Raw genomic sequence first — 23,720 nt, forward strand, 5'->3', positions numbered from 1 at the left:
ATAACATGTCTTTAACTCATTTTTGAAAGGCAGGACTGCAAGCATTACTTTCAAATTTTGCACATCGTATCTAGAGTTAACAGGCTCTCTGGTTTGAAAGCCTAACACACAGAATGCATGCAACAACGATTTGTTTGTTCTGTACTCCTGACAGATCAATCCACCAGAATCCAAGAGTTAAAAACAAAATTACCACCAAAGATATCTAGAGCAGGAGGAGCGGAGGTGGTGGCGGTAGCAGAAGTGGTGGCAGTAGTGGTAGTGGCAGTAGCCGTAGTAGCAGTAGCAGCAACAGCAACAGCAGCAGCTGGAGAAGGAGTTGTTGCAGGAACTGGAGTGGCTGCGCTAGTTGTAGGGGTAACTACAGGAACAGCAGTCTCTGTTGGCTTCATAGCAAAGAGGTCCAGCTCAGGAGCAGCCTCTGCACTACCTTCAGATGGGGCAAAGGGGTCTTGTAAAAAGGAGAGGGGAAATATATGTGTATGCATACTTCGGATCAATGAGGGAGGATGTCAAGAACAAAGCAACTACAGGCAATGCACATACTGCAAATACACGCACACACGCGGAGGAGGTCATTCTAACATCTAGCCTACTTATCCAGACATGTTACTTATGTTTTTCCAAAATAAAGACCATCTGAAAGGCTGAGCAGTCTAGTTACTAAGGGACAGAACTTTCAAAGGCTGTTTGACAGGCCAAAAAAGACAGGAATGAAAGAACATCCGGTTTAAGAGGTTACTGCTTACAAAACTCAGCACTGCCAATATCATTTATTAGCACTATTGAATAAGCATAAAGTTACTGGGACTCAGAAACAGGCAGTTTTGTTAAGCATGCTCTTCAGTCTAAGGTTTGTTTTGACCAATTGAAAACACTACGAAAATTTCAGAAAAACACACTGCCATGTAGTTTAAACAAAAAAGCCAGCAAAACAAGAGACTATCTAATGACATAAAACCCACCATTTCCTGAACATGCATCAAGAGCTGCTGCTACAGGGGTTGGGGGAGCTGGTGCTGCTGCCCCTTCAGCTGCTGCAGGGGCTTCCCCAGGAGAAGCTGCAAAGGCATCTTGGGTGCAGTTTAAGAACAGAAATTAAGAAGGATAAAGAGAAGAAAAATACTGTAAAAGAACCAAGTTAAATTGCACAGGTAGATCCCCTTATACAATATGAACGTTGTTACTCTGACAGCAACATGAGTCATGCAGTGCAACACACTGTCTCCCCAACCCTACACGAGCAAGTTCTAGACAGGGTTTGAAGATGGAGCTTCTCAGGTTGCCCACAGGAAGTACAATGAGGGTAAGAGGTGGCATTATTCTCATTGTATAAGGGTCCAGAGCGGCATGCTCATGTACTACCCAAAATTAACTAATACAGAAAGAGCAAAGATATGGCAATCAGTTGGTTGGTGTTAATAAATATATTAAAAATTTGCATGCTCAAAGCCCATAATACATGTGATTAATCTGCAACTGTGAATTTACTTGCATAGTGCTTTGCAAACTTGAGCACTGTTACGAAAAACAATCCGATTACATTGGCAGAGATCTGCATCTACCGTTTCTAGCTTTTGAGCCATGTCAATCATGCAGCATCTGAGAAATTGAACTTACTTGTTTCTTAACAGTATCCTAATCAGATCTTTGTGAAGCCATAACCTGATGCATAGGTTATAGTTACTCAGCTTGCTTCTGACAGATCAAGAAAGTTCATCTTAACTACTAGACAGCCACAGTTTGTCTCTCCTTCTTTAAGGATCACTTCTAAGGCCACGCAGTCAAGTCAGGGAGGACAAGTGTTTTGGGCTTTTGGAACAACTTGCTCACGAGTTTTCTTTGCATTTTGATTGCCACTTGTTAAGTGGCATGATTAAATTTCAAGCTCTGAACTTTTACAGCATTATTCCTAGGCTTAAGCCACCATCTGTAGCTCTTAATTCCATGAAGTAGTCCTAATGGTCAGTGCCATTTAGACTATCCCCATAGGCAAGCATTTTCTTCACAAAAGGATTGCGCAATTGAGATTAAATGATTCAATATGTCCATATAAGCCATTTTTTCTACCGCTACAAAGTTAGCAAGTTAAAAAAAAAAATCTGTTGGGGAATACTAAAATTGCACTGTCAAACTAGTACAGGAAAAAGTTTAACATGCTTTAACTTGAGTGTCAATTTTAAAATGAAAACAACCATTTTAAAAAACAAGTTTGTGCCAGTTAATCTAAGAAGCTCAAAAGAACATGCATTGAAACTTCAACAGAAGAGATGAAAGCCAATTAGTCTTGTACAATAGAATTAAAATGAGTTAGTAGCAAAATGTCTGCTAATAAACCCATTTCAAATATAATTCTATTTTTCACATAACAGGGTACAACAAAAAACTGGATGGCAGTTGTCCAAGTAAAAAAACTGTAATTAGTCAAACATCACAGTATTGTATGTATACCAGACACTGGCATATACCACGTAGAAGAAATTCAACACAGAACTGGACTGAAGAGTTTTGAATTGTACTGCTTGAGAATACACTATGCATATGGTCATGTGTGTTGGGTTTTGCTCTGCAGGGCCAGTTGTCAGACAGAGAGTCACCCTGGGCTCTTTCAAAAGAGGGCACTTCTGTCCACACAAGCTTGTAGGCCAACAGCACAGTAGTCAGTCAACACTACTTATAATTACTTCCCAGCATGAAAGGACAGACTCCAGATTTCATATAAAGCGGGATTTCAGAATGGTTGGAGTTAGTCATAAGTTCTATGCTGGGACCACTTCAGCCTTAGAGTAACACCTATTCCTGTCCAGATGTAGAGTATTGGAGTTGCACCTGCAACAGCTGCAGAAATTGAGGTAGGCACAAATTCCTTTCAGCCCACAGATGGCAGGGAACAGCTAGCTTGGCACTAGCTTTATTATTTATGGCCATTTCTGAATAAGGTTCTAGGCAAGTATGATGATACAGGAAAATGAGAATGCTTATGTTAAATGGTAGGTGGGATAAATACCTAAGCTCATAAGGGAATCTAAAAGAAAATGCCATTTTGAGAACTTTAAATATTAGTTACTCTGAGAAGTTCAAGAACAATATGAGTGTAGGGACAGACCAACTGGAACAGGTGACCCTACAGCTCACAGTTCAAACCAAGGGTGTTTGTTTTGGGTTGGTTTTGTTTTGGTTGTGTTGTTTAGGTTTTTGGGGTGGTGTGGGTTTTTTTCAGTTGGGGGTGTGTGTGTGTTTGGGTTTTTTTTTTTTTAATGGTTTTGTTTTTAAGTTAAGGCTAATCAAGTTCTTTGAAGCCTTTCAAAAGACTCTGCTGCACCTGCACAGATGCCCTCTGCTAAAATCTAGTATCACATGCAGAAATGGATACAAGTAGTGCATATTTTATTAGTAAAAAAATTGGACTGTTTATTTTTTTTGTTTCTCTGTATGAGCGTAATAACCCTACATTTTCATATCTAACACTGCAAAAGAGCTTCTCCCTTTAAAGCAGTTATATTTACTCAGTTTATGCCACTTCCTTACATGTGTGCATCTTCTGCTTCAAAATTGAATCTAGCTTTTGACTTCTAGAAGTAAGTAGCACCTGATCCTCACTTCGGTTTATAGACAGCCTGGAAACTTAAAGAGATGTTGCTGAAACCTCTGCAAGTTTACACTACATGGAATATCTATTAGTAATGATAGGTATGTATCATGTACTGCATAACACTTAAATAAAAAATAGTTCTTATTGCAATGACATGCAAAAAAGGGCATTTTTAAGTTCTGAAATACCAAAGTAGTGCTTCAATACATCTTGTCTGCAGCAAAATAAGTGTTCCTGAAGAATGATCTGCCCAATTTAAATAATTCAGGCTTTATTTGGTGCCATGGTATCAGTACATAAGTTACTTACACATGATGATACCATTGACTTATAATCATTTAATATATTATGCAACATGTGAAACAACCCTGCAGAAAGTCACAAGTATAGGAAAGATCATAGAACTAAACTGTACAGGTGAAAAGAACTTTTTCTCTTTTCCAGAGGTTTTTTTCCCTCTTCAGTCATCTTTCATTACTTTTCAACACAGAGCCTGGCCTGAGCTAACAAGAAATATTCTGTTAGGCTCAGTGCTAGGAAAGACTCATGGATTTCTTTGTTGTTGGTGATGTTTTGTTTTGTTTTTTTTTTTTAAAATAAGCCCTAGTCTGCTATACCAGCATAAGGGACATTCATTAGCCCTCAAGTGCCAAAAAGTTTTGATCACCTTTGCCTTTACTTTCTTTAAAGGGAAAACTATAGCTCTCCTGCCCACTTATGATTCATGTCATCTGACATTTTCAGTGTCTGCCATGACTTGTTACTTGCACCACTTACAGTGTAATCACACAACAGAATATAGCTCAAGAGCACACCACTACCATCCCAAAACACTGTGACCAAGTTCTATTATTGAGATACGTGGCATTTCAAGATATTTTGCCTTTCTTCTACCTTTAGACTTCTCCCTGTCAAGAAAGATTCCAGCTACACTTTGAGAACAGCCTCCTCTTGTTTCTCTTAGAAACAAGATAAGGAATTCTTCAAGTTGGCGCAAGTAACTGAAAGCTTGCCCATTAATCAGATAGACAGAATTCTTCAAAAAAGCTAAGCTGGATCAATCCTGCATTTCTCATCTGCTTTCCAAGACCATGCTAGAGATGAAGACATAATGCAGAGCTGCTTTTTCTTTTAAAGACAAAGCTCAGTTACAGGCAGTATGCTGACTCCTATCAGCTAAACTACCAGCAATACAGTGCAAGAGAATAACAGTCAACCGTCATTCCTGCGAAGTCTCCTCTTCTGCTTCTTCCATCATCTTGGCTGCCTTTTTCCTGCAGCTTTCAGTTTCCTTTCCCTACTCAGCCACTCCCTGAAGACTCTTTACATTCTTTCTCCCAAGATCACTGCTCCTGCACCTTTTCCTACCACACCTCACTGCAAGGAACAGTGTAAAGCAGCCAAGAACTGGCAAGCTGCAAAAAGTTAAGGTGATCTTAAAGACTGCATCTCCAGCAGACCTCAAAGGTCAAACTCCTACTTAAGATCAAGTGTCAGTATGCCTAGCACCACAAAAGCTAGACAGCAACAGTGTCTGGCCAAAAACTACCACTTCTTGCCCTGTACATAGTCTTAAAGTAAGAAGGAATGTTAGTATGCGACATCACGTACAGCAGAGGCTTCAGGAAAAAACAACAAAACCAAACCATAAGCAGAGAGATTGGAGTTCAATATAGACTCCAGGGCCTTAAAAGGGACAGGTCTGTGGGTGCCTTGAAGGCACTGCAAAAGTACCTTCAGTAGTGAGTGTGTTTAGAGATTTTTCTTCTCGAGAATTAGGTTTTCAAATACAGAAACTTGATGCTATTGTAAATAATAAAACCTTGCTTCTTTCTGAAGTGTTCTAGGAAACAGTCATCTAATATACAATGCACTGAGAGTTATAGTATTTGAGCAATAAAATACACTCTCTTTAAGAGAAGAGATCAAGCCATGGAGGTCTGGACACTGCAAAAGTAAAATTCTTTCCACATTGGAGGACGAAGACAACTCCACTTCTTAACATGTGCCACTAAGTAATCTAATGATGAGGTAAATCTCTAGAAGCTAAAAGAATCCAACTCTTTGTCACTTTATGAACATGGAAGTAAACACATGATTTGGTAGCAGCCATTTTCCCAGGCACAGAATAGTAGAAAAGGTAGAAAAAAAGAAGAGTACATCTTGCTGCTGTAGTACTGGAAGAATAGGCAACGGTAGGTGTTTTTCTAATCTGGTTGAAAGTTTACAGTGATTTCTAACTATTTAACTCTCCGGGTTTTTTTTAAGTAATATATTTATGTTATATTAATAGTACACACCAGAAGTTTCACATGCTATGCATCTGCAGGGGTGTTAATGAGCACAGGCCTTGGCTCCTGCAACAGGCTTCTGAGAGTAACCAACATCAGACCCCCTCTTGCTCCTAGTGGTGTCCAGTACCGCTGCCCATGAAATTCAATGAAATTAAAATTGCTTCTGACCTGCCTGATCCTGTGGTACTTGCACTATTACCCGTCCTTGTAAAAGGAGGGGTTAAGTAGCAGGTAGCAGCTGTACTCCTTTCTTACAGCTTCTTATCAGTTTTATTGGGGATATCTTAGAGGCAACTGTTGAAGTAAGTACTAAACAAAACTTTGAACTGGGAACTTTCAGTCTTTAGGAAACATCTTTGTAGTCAAACTGTTTATGTACGAGATCCCTCAGCCCTTATGTCACTAGAAGTGATAAACATACCCTCACAGAGAATATGCTGGAATTCAGTCTTGATAGCAAGTAAGTTACTACTAATTCCTGGCATCCACTGTCATGCTGGAAGCATGACTGGAAAAATACAGTAGTCTGGTGTCTCGAACACATTAGTCTGTAAATCAGAACATTTCTCCATTAACCTGGGCTGGTGTAGTTTTGAAAAATGATAATTTCTCATGCGCTATTGAGAAACCTCCTGCTCCATGAGAGTGACAAGAAAGCTGACCACATACACGGAGGACTTTATTTTTACTCAAGAGATTAGCTGCTAACATTGCAGACTGAAAGCATAACTAAAGAATATGTTTCTTATACATTAGTTGTATAGTTGGCATTTAGTACAAATTCATTGCCACTTTAATTTACTGTTAATGCTATGTGAAATAAAACCCAGACTCAAGAATGCTGAAATATAGTAGTTTCAGCTGGATCAATACTATATTTACAGGAAAGACTCAAAAGAAACACCATATGGCTCAAGCGTGACATGTAATGAAGGGGCAGGAAGCTGCCACGTCCATCCACTCCAGTGCAATAACTATGAAAGCAGAACTGCTTTTCCCAAGGATTTTAGTACAGTGCATAGTTATTAAATAATGTGGAAAGAATACCTGTCTACCCCAGCATGGACCTGAAAACTAATGTTCTTATCTGTTCAACCATAAGGTAACTCAGTCTTCAGTGTGTACAGTTTTCCATTTCCGTATATATGCAGAGGAGTCTATTAGCTAAAAGCATGGCAAACAAAGAGGTAGTTGGACAGCTTACATTTCCTGTTCCATCTAGCATCCAACACAGGCACCTCTGGTGTAGTTAGTTAAATTAGAGACCTTGTTACAATGGCTGAACTCAATATTGCTTCATCTACCTTATGAGCTGGCGTAGAGCACTAGAGCAACCAAACTAACCTCCAAAGAGATCCACTTCAGCAGTGGCAGCAGTAATAGTTGTAGTTGTAGTGGCAGCAGCTGAAGTAGTTGTAGTATCAGTAGTTGCAGCTGTAGTTGCACTAGGCTCTGGGGCAAATGGATCTGAAATCTGTGGCTCAGAGGTAACACCGGAAAGTGCAGCCAGATTATCTATATGCAACCATATAATGAAGATCAAACAGGAAAAGTAAGGGGAAGAGGGAGAGAGACCACAATCACTCAACTCCAGAAAGATGGAGCTTTTAATAAGGAGTCTTAACATTCAAAAGTCTTAGAAATCAAAAATATTACTCACCCTCTCCCAAGAGGTCTAGTGATTGTCCATTAAAATGACAGCAAAATAAAGAAACAGACCAGTTAGTAGAACAGCCAGATCAAAGATGTTCATTAGCCATGCATTCATTCTCTAAGTGACATGTCTAGGTCAAACATAATTTCTGCACTTCATTTTCCAACATTCAATAAGTTATTGTTACATGACAAAGCTCATTCTGTTTAACAGCTCTATTCCAAACAGAACCAGTACAAAAGTTTCACATGTTTGTTAAGTTCCTTAATATCTAAATCACCACCACATAACACAACATCAGCAATGTGTTCAAATGCTGGTAGTATTGTAATTTCTGTTTTATTCAGTTGTTTTCTTCTTAAACTGTAGCAGAGAGAACCAAGTAGTAACCTGTAAGGGTTGACAGGAAGGTCTCCTACCTTTCACTACCCCACAAGAACCACTTCTTTAGAAGCTCAGTTCTCTCTGGCATTTGGCTTTGCAGTGTGAGAGTAAGACCAAAAGTAGGTTGACTTCTTTGAACAGCTAACATCCCCCAAGAACATGGAAATTTTTAAATGCAAATTCCTGGGCCTAACAGCACACAGATACAAGACTTTCACCCAGTAAAAGCATACATGGGAAGAGTGAGCCCCAATGAACCCCAGTGCTCATATATAAGGACAGTAAACAGGCATATTTGAAGCTTATTTAAATCAATAAGCAGAAGATACTCAGACACCAAAGAGAATCTCAAGATAATTCTGCTTAGCTGCTGGCTTTTTCTATACCAAAGTAGTCAGAAAGCAGTAAAAAAAAAAAAAAAAAATCAACATTAGAGTCATTAAAAGTAGACAGAATTCAGCTTACTGTTCTGCCTAAGTGAGCTGTTGTGATCCACCCATCAGCCCTAGAACCCTTCACAGAACTGGCACTAAAGCCAGGCTACTCTAGCAGAGAGTGGCTTGCAAATACAGTGTTAGGTTACTACACGATACAATACATGGCATTCCTACTGCCCCAGGTATATCCTGAGAAGCAGATGGGCTGTGGTTCTTGTACTTGAGACAACTGTTCAGGAAAAAAAGAACCACAGAGAAGAAAAAAAAAGGAGAGCAGCTCCTCTTTGAAAGCTTTTCTTGCATTTGTGAAAGAGCAAGCATACTACGCAGAAACAACCACCTCTGTTAACACTTGCTATGAGGAGTACAAATGATTGACAGAATAAGCAGGCTGGCTGTTTCAGCTTCGGTTCCTTAGTCAACTGCTTCTGCAAGCCTATGAAGCATCCTTATTGACAGATTTTCCTACAGTTTGATGTCCTCTGAGATCAGTCCGATTAAGCTCAAAGCCAGAGGAAGCTTTACCTACATAAAAACCAAATATAAACTATAAAAACCTGTGAGAACTACTCAGTTTGGCCTATTATATTTTTATACTGCAGTTAGGTAGTTGAGCTCAGACTATTCTATTTTTTAACTAGTAGCTCAGGGCTGCTCCTAGATTCATTGTACACATAACAGGGCCATGGGTTCTTCTGATCCACATTGAACAGCAAGCACACAGTCTAGATGCTTTACTACAGGTCAGTATGTAGGAAGCAAAATGCTTTGAGCAAGCACATCTCAATCTTCACAAGTTTGTCTTTATTTTACAACACTTCTTTAAAAGGCACCAAGAAACCACATGTAGGTATTTTCATAACTGGTTCCTTGAGAGCGCTCTACATGAGACTGACTGCATGAGCTGAGGTAAGTCAAAATACCATTCTGAAAGAGCGTAACGGTATATTAAAAATGCAGCACTCTGGTATCTCATTACTGCACACCAGGTAAACATCTCACAGCTAGACTTGAAATAAACAACTGTTGGCAAACTTTTACCTTCTATTAGCTTATTCTTTAATGCATTTTTGTTAGCCAGTTATGTTATAGATCACAATACAGTGAAATTACAGTTATCCAGCAGGGCAATCTACACTTACTGTTAATATGGGAAGGATTAAAACCAATGCTTTATTGCATAGTAATATTAAACTAACAATACTAATAGCAAACCCATGTTCTAAGGTACACTGCAAGGTAGTTCAGAACAGAAATTCAAGTAAATTTGCTTTTATATCAGAGTCAGGCCTCCCAAGGATGCAGAATTTGACCTACTGTATCTTTTGTAATACTACAGTCCAGTTTGCCTGCCAAATGCCTATCCATTCACCTTGCAGTATGCTGCAGGCAACTTATTACCTATCCTACCTTGATCATCTCCTGCTAGCACAGAAGTGTAGATTTTTCACAACATATAATTCATTTGCTAGATAACTTATGTTGTATTCAGAAATATAGTAGGTATACAAAATATAGTGTACTGTATATACCACTAAACATAGTGTACCGTACTGAATATACTGTATATGCCAGAATACATAGAACCTATACTGCCAGTGAGACTGGGAAAGCAGGATTATTTGTCGATGACATGTATTGCTAAGGTTTATGTGACATTTAAAGTGCCAGTTTGATGTTGCATCTTGAAGTATTTGATATTCGTGTTTTCCTAGTTATTCTGAACTGCAGCAATTCTTCCAGCTTCCTCCCCCTGCTTCTTCTTTCACATGGATTCCAAAAAAAAAACTTGCCGTGGGGCAGAAGAGTTCTGCAGATGAGGAAGAAGCTCAAGTAGCAGAGAGGCACTGTTACACACCCTCCCAAAAGTCTTGGGTAGAAGGAAAGTCATCTTGTCCAGCCTCCTGCTCAGAACAACATTAAGCCCAACACCAGATCAGGGCAGTCATGGCTAGTCAGGTCTTGAAAAAATCTCCAGGAATGGAGAGTCCACTAGCTCACACTGGAGATCTGCTCCAGTACTGCCCTGTTCTCCAAGTGAAATAGTTTCTTCCTTATGTCCAGCCAACCTCTGAAACCGCAGTCTGTTGTTATTACCCTTCATTATAGTCAATTATCATTTCCAAGAAAATTTTGGCTCTGGTCTGCAACTCCCCTTGAAGTAGTTGTAGGCCACTATTAAGAGTCCCCTTTTAGCCCCCTCTTTGCCAGATGAAAGAGGCCCAGCTCCCTCAATCTCTCTCTGCAGAGATATGCTCTAGATCCCTGGAGTCCTGGTAACCCTCTGCCAACCCCCTCTCCCTTAAACAGGAGAGCCCAGAACTGAACTGGATGCAGTATTCCTAGTTTGGCCTCACCTGCACTAATTAGAAGGTTCTGTAGTATCTATGAGACTGTATCATTTATAACGACTACCAGCTTCATCCTGCAGATTTAATTTAAGTAAGGGATGGGGTTTTTATTTACTTAACACAGGTTCAAAGGTTTTCTCATTACCATATGAAACATTAAGGGAAATTTCAGTATTTTCACAAGAAAGCCATTCCAATTCTCAATTTATGCATGTCTGACAATTATTTAAGAGTTTAAAAAAGAAAAAAAGGGGCGGAGGGAAAAAAAAAAAAAAGGCAAGATTGCAGTGCAGTAATGGGTCATCATACCTGGACTCCTCCCAGCAGTAAAACAGGCAAACTACTCGAAGCTTACTAAGTTACCAAAATTGTATTCTGAAAGATAAGACTGAAGTATGCTTGATGAGGTCTGCAATAATCCTGGCCAAAGGAAAAAAGTTAGCTGTCCTTTTCTGTTGTGGGATAGGACAACTAGGTGCATTACTACTCAATTTTACAGTTTTCAGTAATTCAGAAGAATAAAAACACCTAAGTTCCAAGCTACAGGTGCTTTGTCCAAAAGAACAAAGCAAAAAAACCCAAATAAATCATCTTTCAATTGCAATGCGAATCAATATTTTACAATATTAATGGTTATCTACTCTGCATAAATGAGCAACTGCTTAAACAGTAGCCAAGACGCCTGAGCTCTTTCAAACATCTCAAAAGCTTGTGTTCTAGTTCTTGGCAATGACAAAGCAAAGCAAAGAGGATACAATCACAAATTGCAGAATAATTAGTCCCAGACATCCTAGAATAGATGACTCTCTGGTCTTGCTTTCTGAGTAAGATTACATTTCAGTTAATAAAATTGACACTTCTGGAAAAAAATTGAGTTCAACAAATTAAATAGGAATATGCAAAACACTGTCTACATGACAGCCGTAGCTATCCTCTCCTAAAGAAGTGGCTGAGATACAATGTCATCTTTAATAAACTAAAGCTAAGAACAGAAACAGGGAATGCAGAAGCCACTAGTACCCAGTATTAGCATTCATAGCAGAGTTAGCATGACTCAGTGGAGCATTCCTGGTGTGAGAGGGCTGATGAGTTCATTAAGCTGCCACACAAGTTAAGATCTCCTGATTACACAACAGTGGGTTTACCACCATGTAAGTTAAATCACATTAACTGGCCTAATTCCTTGTCTTCACAGAACAGGAGTGAACACTGCCTACATTTACTGCAGTCCTCTTCAGATTACCAGCTGCTAATGCTGCCTTGGAACAACGGGCTCAGTTCAACACAGACTCAGATTTCAGAGAGCTGGTTAGGTATTCCCGTCTGAAAGGAGTTAGCCCTCTACTTCTATTTGCATATTATTACTCTAAGCAGATTTTAATAAAATATGTTAAGTGTTGTCACAACTAATCACATGTGCAGCAGAACTAATTTGCCACCACTGGCTTTAGATGCATTTTTGTTTTAGAAGATATTTTTGATCCTCCCCCTACTGATCTGTGGGCTTTGCTTTATGAACAGAAGACCTGATTTCTGTCCTCACCTTGTCAATAAGCACCTGAGCAGTTCTAGCTCTTCTGTTTTACAGGTACCAACCCTACCTGTTCACCTTCAGCCATCCCCTTCCTGCTCACTTTTAGTCACATAATCCTGGCTCCCCCAGCTTTGCAGTCAGACCATTATAAGCAGCTTATACTATTATGCATAACCCTGAAAAAAGGAGTAGCCTTTTGCTGCGAAGGGACGCCTGACTGTCAGGTCAGCAGAAGCCTGGGAGTGAGCTGGGAACATCCTGTGCCAGCAGAAGAAGAGCCAGGTTTCAGTTCAGCCAGGCAAGAGTATGGAGACTGCAAGAAGAGATGCTGACAGTGAAGTTTCTCTACCTCCCCATGAAGTGGCTCCAGCAGGGGCTGCTGGAGCTGCCTGCCCAGTAGCAGCAAAATCTGGCTGAAGATCCAGAAGATCACTGGATGGTTTAGAAGAGCTGCCAAGGAAAGGAAAAGAGATATTAAATAAGGGAGGAATTTGTCCATTTTAATCAAGTTTAAAAAAAATCGTGACTGGATTGTAGGAATTACCCTTACTTTGGATGACTAATGAAACCATTGAGAGACACTTTTTTTTTCAGGCTTCAGGATTAAAGCAGTGGCCACGAACACCCCTACTGCAGTAAGTGCCAAGATTACATTACACCCCAGGATGGGGTTTTAACTTACTTCCATTACTTGACAATGTAACAGATCTATGAGACTTTCACAATCCTAAAAACCCGCACCAAAAAAAAGAAAAAACCCAAACAAAAACAAAAAACCCAACAAACAACTAACAAAAAAACAAACCTCAAACAAAAAACCAAACTCCCAGGTCGTCCCTAAGGACAGAGCAATTAACTGCTGCAACTGAAGCCAGCTCCATTCTACTTCAAAATTTCATTGTGCAATGTCAGAAAGCAAGAAACCTGCATTTCCGGGCAAGAAATAAGGATTAGGTAGAAGAAAGTTGGTAAAACTTCTATGCCTTAAGCCAGCCAGGTATTTGCTTAGGAAACAAGGCCTTGTTCATTTAGAACATCTAAATAATAAACAATAGAGGTTCTTTCTTCAGTGAAGTACTTCACCTGACATTTAACTGAAGTTAGTCACGTCTCCAGACTTTTGCTTCAAGCTTAGAGCTTTTACATGTCTAGAGCTCTCTCATTTCTGCTCATCACAATGAGCAACAGTGGTTTGTTCTGGCTTTGACTTGAAAGCAAGGTTCAGATTTTCTCATTGGTCAAATGTTTATTTTTTGTTAACCTCCAGAAGTTCCTTATTTTTGTTCTTCATTAACAGATTTGAACAGCAAGAAAGAGAAATCTCAATTCAGCAGCAGTTTTAGAAACAGAACACTAAAGGTCAAAGACTACTTTAGATTTGCACATTACTTCAGTCTATTCAATTAAAAGTTTATGTTGGGAACAGTACAACATCCCTACTACACTGAAAGCAAATCAGAGTAGCCACAATTTGTTGTTTGTTTGTTTTGTTAAGAGCTCATTTGTGATCTGTACTGGTATAATAATGCAGTCTGTTCCATACTGATGTACACTACCTGTAAAGTAAGCAAAATCTTGCAGGCGAGCCTCCTGTTACAAGTGTGGCTTTGCCATCTACATCAAGCTCAGTAACTAAAATGTGCCTTTTAACTTACCTGACTGGAGCAGCTGTAGATGAAGTTGCAAAAAGATCAACTGGAGGAGATGTATCAATAGTTTTCGCTGGAGTAGAACTAGGAGACGTAACAGTTGTGGCTGGAGAAGACTGAAGAAATATTTTAAATATACGTTCAGTATACCAGCATTTCTTCACAAACAACTCACACACAGATTCGCATACTTTAAAAATCCAATTTTTCCATCAGGTTGTCTTACTGTGAGCTGTTCCCCCTTTTGAAAGAATTTAAGGAAGACTGGGCTAAGTTTTCAGAGGGTGGTAGAGCTGAGAAACTCCAGGGTGACTCTACCTAGCAATGCCTGGCTCAAGAGGAAATGCCTATTTTATGCATTCAGAGCACCTGCAAACACCAGCAACCCATCTCATATGAGCTTTAGTCCCTTGGGGTCAAGGCTTACCCAACATCTAGGCAACTAACTCCGAGACTTGTGATCTGGAGTTGCCTTACCTGCCTTTTAAAGTCCCCATTAGGGTAACTAACAGTTCCTATGTGTCAAAGGATTCTCAGCAACTTCCAAGAAAATAGCTTGCTCCCCATCAAACTCTCTCCTCTCAGTTTTAAGACTGTCCTGAAGATGGGAGGAACAAAGTATTTTTGTAGGTTTGTGTCTACATCCGTCAGACCCTTCATTTTGTCTACAGAATGAAATATCTGTTCATCCACAACAGCACCTTAGTACTCTAACCATAGAAATGGTGGGAGAAGAGAAATGGTTAGAAGCTAAATTAGCAGTGTGTACATTAAACTCTCTTCAGTCAGAAAGTTTAAGAGCCATCAACAGTGCTAACAGTTAAGTCCTTGGGAAGATATCTAAGACAACTCAGCCTATGATTTTGCTTCATTAGCTCCTCCAATTCTGTATAAAGATACTTAAAGTATGGCAAGGACAGACACTCACAAAAGTATATTGCAACTCTTCACGGTAACTTGAGTCTTCAAGTGCACAGAAGAGTGTCAATTTAATTCTAAAAGATACCACAAGCTTTGTTACAGCATCTCACATGCCAGAGAGATCCCCTTCCTATGAAACAAGTTCTATGTTACTACTGTTTGCCATTCTGACCACTTCCAAGAAAGAAAAAGAATGGCAAATTTGAAGCAATTCTCTTGTGAGTTTTGCTACTGCCATCCCATCATCACAGCTCTAGCAGGAGATGGATATAAGCTTGCTAGACTCTCCTCAATCCTTTACTAAGGTTTGAGACTAAATTGGTCCAAATTCTTCATGTAAACTAGGGAAGAGGGGGTTATTTAACAGTGTAAGAACACTGAGCCATAATGTAGTTCACACCAACTGCTACCGTATCGGATAAGAGGTTTGTTTTTCTGTTTTTTACGAAAGTGCTCTTTGGAAAGAATTTTAAGAGCTTTCAGTAGAATCAACCATTGAACTGTCTGTCAGATTCAGAAGTTTTCATTAAGTTCTTCCTGCACTATACGCACTATTAGGCACAGAACTTTTGTACCTGGCAATGCTTCAGGGATACCAGGAACTACTATTACTAACATCGTTAAGCTCATCAGTTTAACTGACACTCAAACCAAGATGTTTTCACTGGCAACTCTTGCTTTAGATTAAGTTGAGCAGTCTCACTAATAAAGGCCATTCTGGAATTTGGTATATCAGATGAAAGTTTTCTTGGCTTTTCACATAAATGTAGTTTTAAAAGAGCCAGTATTTCCTCCTGAAAAGCTACAAATGGAGTGAAGAATTTTGAGGACAAATAGTACAAAGTAAGTTTCTCCCCGACATGAGGATTAGAAAAAAAATTGAGACAAAGCTTTAGGTATCTTTTATGTTTTCACAAAGTGTGACCATCAAATCCCACACTGCTGAAAGTACTATGGTCCTTCAGATCAGCAAAGTGCTTTTACGGGGCCGTTATTTACAAGGCCATTCAAAGATGTAACTTTGTTACTTCAGTAGGGCCTGGGTGGCAAAGTCTAAAAAGCAAATAAGGAGAAGGAGATTTAACTCCTTATGTCCTTAATATGTTCTACAGCATACCATCTGAACAAGAACTAACTAGTACAGCAATTGACAGTATTTACCTTGCTCAGAGGAGAAGGAGCCCCAGATCTAAGGGGAAAAAAAAAGCGTAGGTGGGTTTCAGATAAGTACACTTTTGGAAACTATTTTTCTAGTCATCAAAATTCATGCAAAAAGACCAAGAGATAAGCATGACAGCTTTCTGCAGATCTCTACAATCGATGCCCTCCTCATTTCTCAAGCTTTCATTTGCCACTTTAGACAAGGAATGCAAATTGTTACTTCAAAGCTTAAATGAATATTTTAAACTAATTGGTATCACAGGATTATTCTGCCTTTTAAATAAGATCTTCTAAATGGAAGAAAGGCAGAGATGCATGCAAGCGTCTTGCATTAGGGCCTACAGGAGCCAGTAGGAAAGAGCTATTGGAATAAGGCATCACCATTTTATAAAATCATGCAACAGTAGCAGAATAAGGCCAATATGGAAGCAGTTATCCAACATGTGTCTTCTGAGTATGTGTCAGCAAATTTTCAGTCTACTGTTCTCTTACAGAAAGTAAGAGTTACATTAAAACAGTGATATTTAAAAGTATGGAAACAGTTAGTTGGAAAATCCAAGCTGAAAGTTCTCTTGCATGCAAGAAAAATCACACTAACCGACAAAGCCTTAATCTTAAGTTAAAATGTATGCCAGCGTATTTGTTTACTTTCATTATTATGAGGTATGAAAATACTGCTACATATTTTTAGAGCTGCTTTGATCTATGAGATGAAAGGAGGAGTTGAAGTTAAAACTGCACCAGTATTGAACCATCCCATAGGCTACTGGAATTGGATAAGTCCTAGGAGCCGTAGAACTGATTAGAAGATGCGGAGCTAAGACAGAAATGACTAAAAATAACTTAATGACTACGTTCAAAAGCAAGCAACGGTTTAGGTACAATTTAAAGAAGATATCTACTTCAACTTATTCAAGCGATCATAAAAAAACCCCTATAACCATGTCCCCATGCACGGGATATGTAACCATATGTACTCACCCTTCGCTAAATTGCAAGGAAAGCAACAGTAAAAGAGAAAACACAGGTTTAGCTTAATCCTTCCTAGACTTAGCCATGACAAGTATCTAGTAAGAAGATGCAAAGCCATTAGAAAACAAAACAATTTTCATTATAAAAGCCTTCACAGCAGGGCAAACCAGTTCCTTCTAGGAGTTTTCCATAGTTAATTTTACTTCATTTTGGAAGGTGTCTAGTTGTTCAGTGTGTCATTTCCCCCACCCCCAGTACAAAAAAAGTGTTGCCATTGAGATGTCTTTGTAAGAGAAAGGTAAAGCCTAGTCTTACCACAGCTTATTTTCTAGCTAAGTGACAAAAGGAGGTAGGGGGTAGCAAACCTAAACACCAGCTAGCCTCACATTGTTACTATTATGCCTCGATACATAGTACAACACATATACCTACTTGTTGCCAGGTTTTTTTCCTTCCAGTGAGTTTAGATGTTGCTCAAGTGTCTCCATGAGACTGCTAGGAGCCTTGAAAGCAAAGAGAAAGATACACTTCTGAACACTATACATTGACCTAACAATACTTCAAAATCCAGCACCAACTTCCATGAAGTCCACCATGTGCATGCTCATGCTGTTATTTTATTTACACCACTGAAAATAGTGGATTTCCATGCGAGAATTAATCAGGCAAAGACAGCTTTTGAAAGGTAATACTGTGTCCAAATTTGCAGAGAGAAAACGTTTACCTCTGCTAAACAGCACCTGAAGCCTAAATCCAGGATGTGCTGCTGATCATGCTTTGAGTCAGCATTAAACACTGACAACAGCACAGGCATCCACAGGGTTAATTTTAAGAGTAACAGGTTCGAGGTCATCCATTCAGTTTTGCTTGTAGTCAAACCTCCAACACCTCTCTCACGACCAGAGGGTTAGATAATATTTGCAGTCTAAACAACACAACCTAAAAGCCCTTTCCAATGCCTCCAAAAGCAGCTACCTTTGGTTCAAGACTCCCAACATCACAAAACCTTATAGCTATTCCTTCTCAAAATAGTAGCCAGGGCACAGGTTGCTGAGCCCAGCAGCTAACTCAAAATTTGGGAAGATTACTGTTTTAGACATCTACAAAAACTAAGCTTTTTCAAGCCTCCCTGATCTTGGGTTTTATTTTAAGCAGCTTTTTTGTGGTCAGGCAATACTCCCAAGCATGCACTGTTGTTACAATGATAGAGAGCAAAAGTAGTTGTAATTACAGATGACAGTGTGCTTAGCTACTCCGGTATAAAAACGGAGTCCAGATAAGTAGAACCCTACATGATCAACAAGCAAGGAGGAAACCCTTGAGATACACAATAGCATATAATAATTCATTCATTCATCAGGGTTACCAGTTCATCAATGGTACAGTCTTTAAACAGGGAATTCTCTTTATCAGTCTCTTTCAGATAAACCACTATTCCTGACAGGGTTTTCATAAATAATGTCTTTAATTTCAGGGTATATATATGCATTTAAAAAGTCAGTTTGTGATGCTTGAAAACAGATTATCCACTGCTATGTAGAGTATGCTGAAAGCCAGCTGGGTGGCTAAATCAGATGTTTCAGAATGCTTAATACCTGCTAGTACCAATGCCCAGCTAAGCCTATCTATAGTATCTGCATGCTAATTTCGGCATTAAAGCTAAGCAGTAAGGTAACTTAACACATGCAGAAATTTAAAATGCTCAGAAAAATCCAATCCTCAGATGATGTCCCACATACATATACAATGCAGAAACATCTTAACTATTGCTGCTTTTATAGGCATATTTGTTAATTTTTAACTAATTGCACCACAAGAATTTCATTAAACACAAATGACAGATACAAGAATTCTCCAGCAGCAAGAAAAAGAGGAACAAAGGCTCTCATTTGCTAACAAAAAAAGAAAAAATATTCAGACTTCTATGTATTCAGAAAGGCTATAGCATAAGATACAAGCTGTGCTTAAACATGTAAGCAGAAAGCTATGTTAAAAAAAACAACAAAACAACATTATTTCCTGGTACCAGTTACCTCTACACACTTTAAATAGCTTTCCAATATATTATTCATAGGTTTCTTAGAAGCCAGCAAGATAATATGAAACTCATCCAAACAGAATTCACAGAGGAAGCTTCAGAAAATTTCTACCTAGATGCAAAAATTTGGAAATTAAATAATGTCTGGTATCCAATTTGAAACACTGAACATTGCTTAATTTCTTCTAGACACTGCTTCAACATTAGACTAATCCATCAGTCAGCATCAGGGTGGAACCTTATATATGGATCCCCCACTAGCTATCTGGGGCAAGACTGCTATACTTCAGAATTGTTATGAAATAAAAGTGAGCCAAGCTCCTCAGCTGCCAGGATGCCTCCTCAGCCTCCAAAACCTAGCAGCCATACTAGGAAGTCCCAAGATGACAGCTATCAACTTGTATTTTAGTATTGTGATCACTTGTTTGGATTTACAGAGTATGTATACACACCAAGCATCAACACAACCAACTTCTTGTGGAATACTGACTATTGCTATGGTTTGCTTTCAGAATTTAGGTATACCATTGATATTATATACAATTATATATTACTTACTAGCTGAAATTCAGTTTTATTATTCACCTTTTATTTATTTCTCACTGAAATACACTGCCTAGGTCTTATACACAATCTACAGCATGTTGTAAATTAGTTTTAGCGAGTCCCAAGCAGCCTTTGGGAGAATACAGCTATGAGGGACTACTTGAGAAGACCACTGAGGTGGTCAGGCAGTTGGACTAGATGATCACTGTAGATCCTTCCTTGCAAAGGAACTATTCTATTCTGTTTCAAAGTGTTGGTTCATGAGATGAAAGGGACGCTCTGGTAGCAGTAACTAAGGTGCTGCTGAGAAAGTGCAGCACTGACTGATGATGCAGAACAGGGCTTCTGTAGTCCCAGCAGCCAGCCTTTCCAGCAGGCCGACACAACACAAACAGAAGCAGATAAAAGTGCTACAGGAATTTATAAAGTATGTTTCATTAACTGAGCTTAAGATGAGTTCTTCTGGTTCAAGGACTTAGTTCATGACTGACTGGGCCTTGTTAAAAGAAAAAAAAAAAGCCCCTGAGTTGCAGAGTTAGGTGAACATACTATTTCAGCTATTTCAGAATTGGATTTGGTATTCCACATGCTGCTAGAAGTCTAAGCTTTCCTCTGCTGAAAGACTTACCAGGCTTCATAGTCCCGTCATATCCGAAATCCATAAAGATTAAAACTTTCCACCTTCACATCATGTCTCACTTTCAGAATTTAACTGTTTTTTTCAACTGAGAGAACTACTATTCTGATGCTGATTTAAAGCAGGCTTTCAGGAAGCTTTAAAAAAACCCAGCGCATTCATAGGTTATGAACACTTAGGATTTAGAGCTGTTAAGCAGTTAGAGCTGCTCCTCTGTTCCAATTTTACTGGCATCAAAACTGCCACGAGTGAACTCTTCCACATGGATCTCTTCCTCCAAGTAAATATCCTTTTCACATTAAACACAAAGCCAGGCACCCAGGCCAATTTGCAAGTGATATTGAAAATGGACCAGCACAATAGAATTTAAGCAGCTACATCATAAAAGTCAATTTTGATGTTAAAAGTTTTGATACATACTGACAGAGAAGTTCAGCAATCAAACCACAACTTCTGCATTTCAACTTCAAGTTCACTGTACCTAGACCAAGACATCAGGGCTAGTGCTGCTCTGAATTTCACCTCTGGACCAAGTCTGTCTCAGGGAGAGATTATGAAGCAAGTCACATCACAACCTCCACACAGTCTGTCATCAAAAATAAACTTGAGCTACAAGTTGCAAGAATCTGCCCTTCAACTATAGGTCAGAAGTCATTGTGAAAGACATTATTTTAGTTATATCAGTCTTCAAAAATAGCTTTGGGTAGTTCTTATTTACAAGTTAGGAGGGCTTTAAAATGTTAGGTGGTATGACTTTCTACCAACATTTACATTCCTGGTGTGTGTCCTAATTACAGAACTTTTATAGTCTTTTGGGGTCTCTGTAATAATTAAGAGAAGCTTACCTGTGTAAGATCAGGGATGTCACCTTTGTCAATTCCAACTTGCTGTGGATATAAAAAAAAGTAAAATTATTCCACTGCAGCAGACACTAATTTTAACTAGAACTGTGGTACACTCTTCAACCTATAATGCACTTCATCTTTACAAAAAGACTATAAAGTGCATTTTTTTTAACAAATTAAATATCCATTTAACAAAACAAAAACAAAAAGGAGTTTGATTCTACCCAGGTAAAGTTTATACTTCATACTGCAAGTCAGGCAGGGCTTTCTGGTCATACACTGTTGTCTCAGACGACAGCATTAGTGAACTGCCAGACACATACCACCCAGATACCTGACTACCCTAAAGAAGTTCTCTGAAATTCAGCCAGTAAGCAAATCCTATAAGACATCACTAAAAAGTTCTAAAGCTCGTCACTGTTGTTCCGTCCTTCTTTCCTAGCATTTAAACAAAACAAGATGAGGTTTAAATCAGCAATCTTCTATTAGTTGTCCTGTTGCTTCACTATGGCTCTTCAAAGGGCCTGTTGGTGTAGCTTTTGCAAAAGAACAGGCTCCACTGCACCTAGTAATCCCGAAGCAGAGTCACTATAAAGCCTGTCTTGCAAAGCTGACCTATAGGTGTCTGAAGTAATTCACTCCCTCATATCAGACATCCCATACCATTCAGGAGTCTAGCAGGCTCCTTCATAAATAGTTAAGTAAATTAGCAGAAACAAACTTTTTATTCTGCTCATTACTGCTGTCCATTATAATGAAGCATGAAACATGGAAAATGTGCATCTTGTGCCAAGGAGCCAACTACCATAAATGAGAGCCCAGCAAAAGGGTTAATTAACCATGTAATAGTTGTGTTGTCCATATAAGAGGATAACAAGGATCAAAACCAAGAAAATCTCACATTCCAGTTAACTTGTAGTTGGCTGCCAAGATGTAAAAAGCAGACTTATAAAATCATTATGCTTTATTCCTAATTGCTCTGTCTTCCTCTGATGTTCAACCCTGTCCTAGAAGCGTACATTTATTACAGCATTTCCAAGAAATATTGATATGGTTGAAGTCATGTTCTCTGTTATGCTATCAGGAAAGCTGAGGCTGGCTGCACAGTAGACATGGAAGTCCTAAACACCACTTAACTACTTCAAGAAGAGCTGAACAAGCAGATCCAGGAATTTCTACGCTGCCTCACACTTATACACAGTGAGTCAGATGCTTAACAAGTGCAGTTAGTATTTTATATGGGTGCTAAAAAATTCACAAAATGCTTAAGTGCCAGACTCCAGAAGACTGGAGGTCACTTACCTCTGCAACTTTAAGAAACTCTGATACTCTGGTCATTCGAGTAAGAAATCGTTTGTAGATTTCAAGAGCATCTTTACATTGTCCCTTTTTCATTTCAAAAAATTTCTCTAGAGAAATAATTCGGCAAATTTCAGTTAAGATATCTTACATTAGGTCTGCATTCATCAGCAATTCTAGTTTTCAGGAAAATCAATAATATTGCACTCCATTAACATTTTTCTACTTGGACAGTAATCTAGTGATGTTCCTAGTCCTTAGAAGAATTTAGAAGTTGGGCTTGCTGAGCTGCTAAAGAATTATATAGACCGGAAAATTGCACCCCAACCAGCTGTGGCATTGTGTATGATGTAAATCAGCTTTTTAAAGTTAAAAAGGAAGCAGGTGAAATAGCTACCAAACTTAAATTTCAGAGTAATTAAGGATACTTAAACATATGTCCTCTCCAAAGTTGTCTTCACTCCAAAGAACAGTACTTTTTCCACTTGAGCAGCTCTCTAAAGTTGGTTTGTGTCTATTCTCAAGCACAACTGCCACATATTTCAACCTGAACTTACACTTTAAGTAGCAATAGACAGCAAAATCTCAACCCAGTTATGCCCAACACATCTGTATCTGTTTTGTAAGCTTCCCATGCCTATAGTTTCAGTCAAAACACCTGGGACTTACTTTTATGAGACCACCAGAAAGCATTGCAAGATGGATTAAAAAAAAAAAAATTGTCTGAGCTTTACAGTTCAGGAACATATTTTTGCCTGTTCAGTCTCTGTAACCTCTGTTTCTTCCTGTTCTAGCTGCAGCCAGAGTTTTAGGTCAGTCATGCTGGCCAAGCAATCTCCGTTTTTAAGCTGTCTTTATAGACTAGCTGAAGTGCTCACAAGTTTTAATAGTTGGAGCTCATTTTCTGTAGTATCAGTTGTGTTTCCTGCAGTTTATGGAAACTCCTGGTTTTAGACTCCATGACAAAGCCTTTTGCAGTGACAAATTAAGGTGTTATGCTGATGATCACTCCAAGCTGCTTGAGATTCAGAATGCGCTCGCAGCCTCCTATACACTCTGTAGGCTGATGGTAGGTAGGGCTCTGGAGGGGATCCAGCTTTGGCAGCCATGCTTTCAGACATATCAGGAATGTTATTCAGGAGTATATTACTTCATAAGGCTATCACGCAGCATATATAACACAAGGATCTGGGCATCTTAAAAATGCATTCAAATAGAAAAAAGTTGCTTTGCTAACTTTTGCAGGACATATTGTGGAAGCTCACACAGCACTCTACATTTCTTTAGGCACAGAAATGTTTAGTACCTTTAAGTACACTTCTGTACAATTTTAAGGGCATATGACAATCCAGCCTCAGACAAGCACTAATGTAATAGGTTATGGCTTAAAGTTTTCTCTCACTTCG

At 39.0% G+C, this 23,720-nt stretch overlaps 1 protein-coding gene across 10 annotated transcripts in view; it reads right to left on the reverse strand.

The window, feature by feature from the left end:
• SNAP91 (synaptosome associated protein 91) overlaps positions 1 to 23,720 on the reverse strand; it is a 71,857-nt gene that overhangs the window by 20,339 nt on the left and 27,798 nt on the right. For 3 of the 10 annotated variants that reach the window (XM_075087192.1, XM_075087190.1, XM_075087188.1), the window contains exons 8-17: positions 22,318 to 22,424; positions 21,016 to 21,057; positions 17,382 to 17,452; positions 15,978 to 16,005; positions 13,902 to 14,011; positions 12,596 to 12,696; positions 7,547 to 7,561; positions 7,231 to 7,401; positions 966 to 1,073; positions 194 to 451 (exon numbers count right to left, since the gene is read on the reverse strand). In XM_075087192.1, coding sequence (XP_074943293.1) covers positions 194 to 451; positions 966 to 1,073; positions 7,231 to 7,401; positions 7,547 to 7,561; positions 12,596 to 12,696; positions 13,902 to 14,011; positions 15,978 to 16,005; positions 17,382 to 17,452; positions 21,016 to 21,057; positions 22,318 to 22,424 — 1,011 coding nt within the window. The remainder of the gene's footprint in view (positions 1 to 193; positions 452 to 965; positions 1,074 to 7,230; positions 7,402 to 7,546; positions 7,562 to 12,595; positions 12,697 to 13,901; positions 14,012 to 15,977; positions 16,006 to 17,381; positions 17,453 to 21,015; positions 21,058 to 22,317; positions 22,425 to 23,720) is intronic. The other 7 variants (XM_075087196.1, XM_075087193.1, XM_075087191.1 and 4 more) reach the window with 3 other exon arrangements.

The sequence above is a fragment of the Phalacrocorax aristotelis genome, chromosome 3 (genome assembly GCF_949628215.1).
Source record: "Phalacrocorax aristotelis chromosome 3, bGulAri2.1, whole genome shotgun sequence".
Taxonomy (NCBI): domain Eukaryota; kingdom Metazoa; phylum Chordata; class Aves; order Suliformes; family Phalacrocoracidae; genus Phalacrocorax; species Phalacrocorax aristotelis.